At 46.9% G+C, this 2,647-nt stretch overlaps 1 protein-coding gene across 1 annotated transcript; it reads right to left on the bottom strand.

The window, feature by feature from the left end:
* Positions 1-807: 807 nt before the first annotated feature.
* On the bottom strand, positions 808-2,040 carry GTSF1L (gametocyte specific factor 1 like). Its single transcript, XM_032263547.1, has 2 exons — positions 1,258-2,040; positions 808-1,182 (listed from the first exon to the last, which is right to left on the bottom strand). The coding sequence occupies exons 1-2, from the start codon at positions 1,534-1,536 to the stop codon at positions 1,090-1,092; spliced, it is 372 nt and encodes a 123-aa protein (XP_032119438.1). The 5' UTR covers positions 1,537-2,040; the 3' UTR covers positions 808-1,089.
* Positions 2,041-2,647: the final 607 nt, after the last annotated feature.

Below are 2,647 nucleotides of genomic sequence, written 5' to 3'. Positions count from 1 at the left end.
GGGTTCAGGCAATTCTCCTGCCTCAGCCTCCTGAGTAGCTGGGATTACAGGCACGCGCCACCATGCTCAGCTAATGTTTTTTTTGTATTTTTAGTAGAGACGGGGTTTCACCATGTTGACCAGGATGGTCTCGATCTCTTGACCTCGTGATCCACCCGCCTCGGCCTCCCAAAGTGCTGGGATTACAGGCTTGAGCCACCGTGCCCGGCCAGTATAACTTATTTTTAATCAGGCTCTTTTAATGGATAGTTAGGTCATTTTTTACTTTTTTTTGTTGCTTAAGACAGGATCTCACTATGTTGCCCAGGCTGAACTCAAGTGATCCTCTCGCCTCAGCCCCCAGAGTAACAGGCCACAGCTGTGATTCACAACGCCTGGCTCATTTCTAACTTTTTTTGCTGCTGCAAATAACGCTGCAATGAATAAGCTTATACTTACCTCATTTACCTCATTTTTGCATGCGTGAATGTATTTCCAGGATGAAGCCTGGAAATAGAATTGCTCAATCAAAGACTGTGTGTATTATAATGTTTATAGCTATTGTCAAATTGCCCTCTGTGGAGGCTGTACCAACTGGCATTCTCACCAATGTTATGAAAGTGTCTATTTTGCCCTACTCTTTTTTTTTTTTTTTTTTGTTCCGAGCCCTTTTCCCCGCTAGAGTGCAGTGGCATAATCTCGGCTCACTGCAACCTCTGCCTCCTGGGTTCAAGCGATTCTCCTGCCTTAGCCTCCTGAGTTGCTGGGATTACAGGCATGTGCCACCACCCCTGGCTTTATTTTGGACTTTTAGTAGAGATGGGGTTACTCCATGTTGGTCTGGCTGGTCTTGAACTCCCAACCTCAGGTGATCTGCCTGCCTCGGCCTCCCAAAGTGCTGGGATTACAGGCATGAGCCATTGCGCCCGGCCCATTTGGCTCTACCTTTGCCAGCAGAATATTTTAAGCCTTCTGATATTTACCAATCTGCCAGGTTAAAAAAAAAAAAAAGGTATCCCAGGGTAACTTGCTTTGCATGCCTTTTATTCTGATGCATTGCACATTCTTCCATGCATTTACGAGGTGTGTGCTCCTTCCTCGGCTGGCAGTTTACTGTCCTGGTCTGAGGATCTTCTGGGGACTGGTCTCTCTTGCTGACTCTTTTGTGTCCTTTTCACAGGCAAGCTTTTGGGGAATAAAAGTCTTAAGGACAAACATATGCTGGCAATCAGCCCCATCGACGTTCCAGATATCGGGGCTGGGAAGGGAGGGGGAGACCTGCTGGGGGTCATCGTTCTGCTCTGAACTAGGAAGACTAACTTTCAGAGGGTTCTTAGTGTCCTCTTCCTCCAGGGAGCTCCTGTTGACACAGACAGCCTCATGTTCCTCCAGTTTTTTGATGGAGACCACATGGCAGGCGTTGTATTTGCAGATGGCCATCTTTTTGGCTTTCTTGGGGTTCTTTCTCCTGCATGATGCCAGGTGGTACTGGAGTCTCCTGAGTGGGATTCGGTGGTGAGGATCATAAGGGCAAACTTCAAAGGCTTCTGGCTCCATGAGAAATTCTTGGAAGCAGGGTATCTCACTGCAAAGAGTCTAAAGGAAACACTTCTGTGGAAAAGCCCTTTTGTAAGAAGGTTGGAGCTGTCCTCTGCCCAGTGTTGGCCCTTGGGATTCTGTAGGTGAAGGTCTTAACTTGTGGTCTCTGTTCTCTAGGATCATGAGTGGTGGATTAGAAGATCGATGAGGAGCCGTCAAAAGCAGCTATACAGAGAACAGAGCTAGCACATGGCACCTGAGACAGAACCATATACAGCAGATGCAAGAGCTGAAAAACCACAGCAGCTGTTCAGGGAGGTATAGGAAACAGCCATCAGCCCCTGCTTGAGTCTGAGGGAGGGATACACTGTGATGTCAAGTGGCAGTCACCGGTGGTCACCATGGGCAGCCTAAGTCATCAGGAAGAGGCTATTGTGCACTGCTTTGGCGGGGTGGATGGCTTTGGTGAATGCTGCCATCTAAAATTGTTCATGGATATATGTTGTGACTTAAGTCTTTTAACTGCACATATTTATTTAACGTAATTCTTGATATATTTGAATTTAAATTTACCATCTTATTTTGTACTTTCTAACCTATTCTTTGGTTTTTCTCCTTTCTCCTCATATTTTATTTTATTTTATTTTATTTTTTTTGAGACGGAGTTTCACTCATGTTACCCAGGCTGGAGTGCAATGGCGCAATCTCGGCTCACCGCAACCTCCGCCTCCTGGGTTCAGGCAATTCTCCTGCCTCAGCCTCCTGAGTAGCTGGGATTACAGGCACGCACCACCATGCCCAGCTAATTTTTTGTATTGTTAGTAGAGACGGGGTTTCACCATGTTGGTCAGGCTGTTCTTGAACTCCCAACCTCAGGTGATCTGCCCGCCTTGGCCTCCAAAGTGCTTGGATTACAGGCGTGAGCCACCACGCCCGACCTCTCCTCATATTTTAAATAGACGGTTTTTTTTTTTTTTTTTTTTTTTTTTTTTTTTTGTTCAAATTAACCGTGATACCAGGCTGGAGTGCAGTGGTGTGATCTCGGCTCACTGCAACCTCCACCTCCCGGGTTCAAGCGATTCTCCTGCCTCAGCCTCCTGAGTAGCTGAGATTACAGGCGCCTGCCATC

Source organism: Sapajus apella, unplaced genomic scaffold (genome assembly GCF_009761245.1).
Source record: "Sapajus apella isolate SASKATOON/1434 unplaced genomic scaffold, GSC_monkey_1.0 scaffold137, whole genome shotgun sequence".
Taxonomy (NCBI): Eukaryota; Metazoa; Chordata; class Mammalia; order Primates; family Cebidae; genus Sapajus; species Sapajus apella.
This window is presented reverse-complemented; position numbering and strand designations above follow the sequence as displayed.

What these genes read in the sequence shown, in the direction of transcription:
- GTSF1L (XM_032263547.1), bottom strand. Translation starts at nt 1,536, where the DNA reads ATGGAGCCAGAAGCCTTTGAAGTTTGCCCTTATGATCCTCACCACCGA. An exon ending in AGAACGATGACCCCCAGCAG is followed by an intron (nt 1,183 to 1,257) that starts GTCTCCCCCTCC and finishes TTTGTCCTTAAG; the next exon opens with ACTTTTATTCCCCAAAAGCT.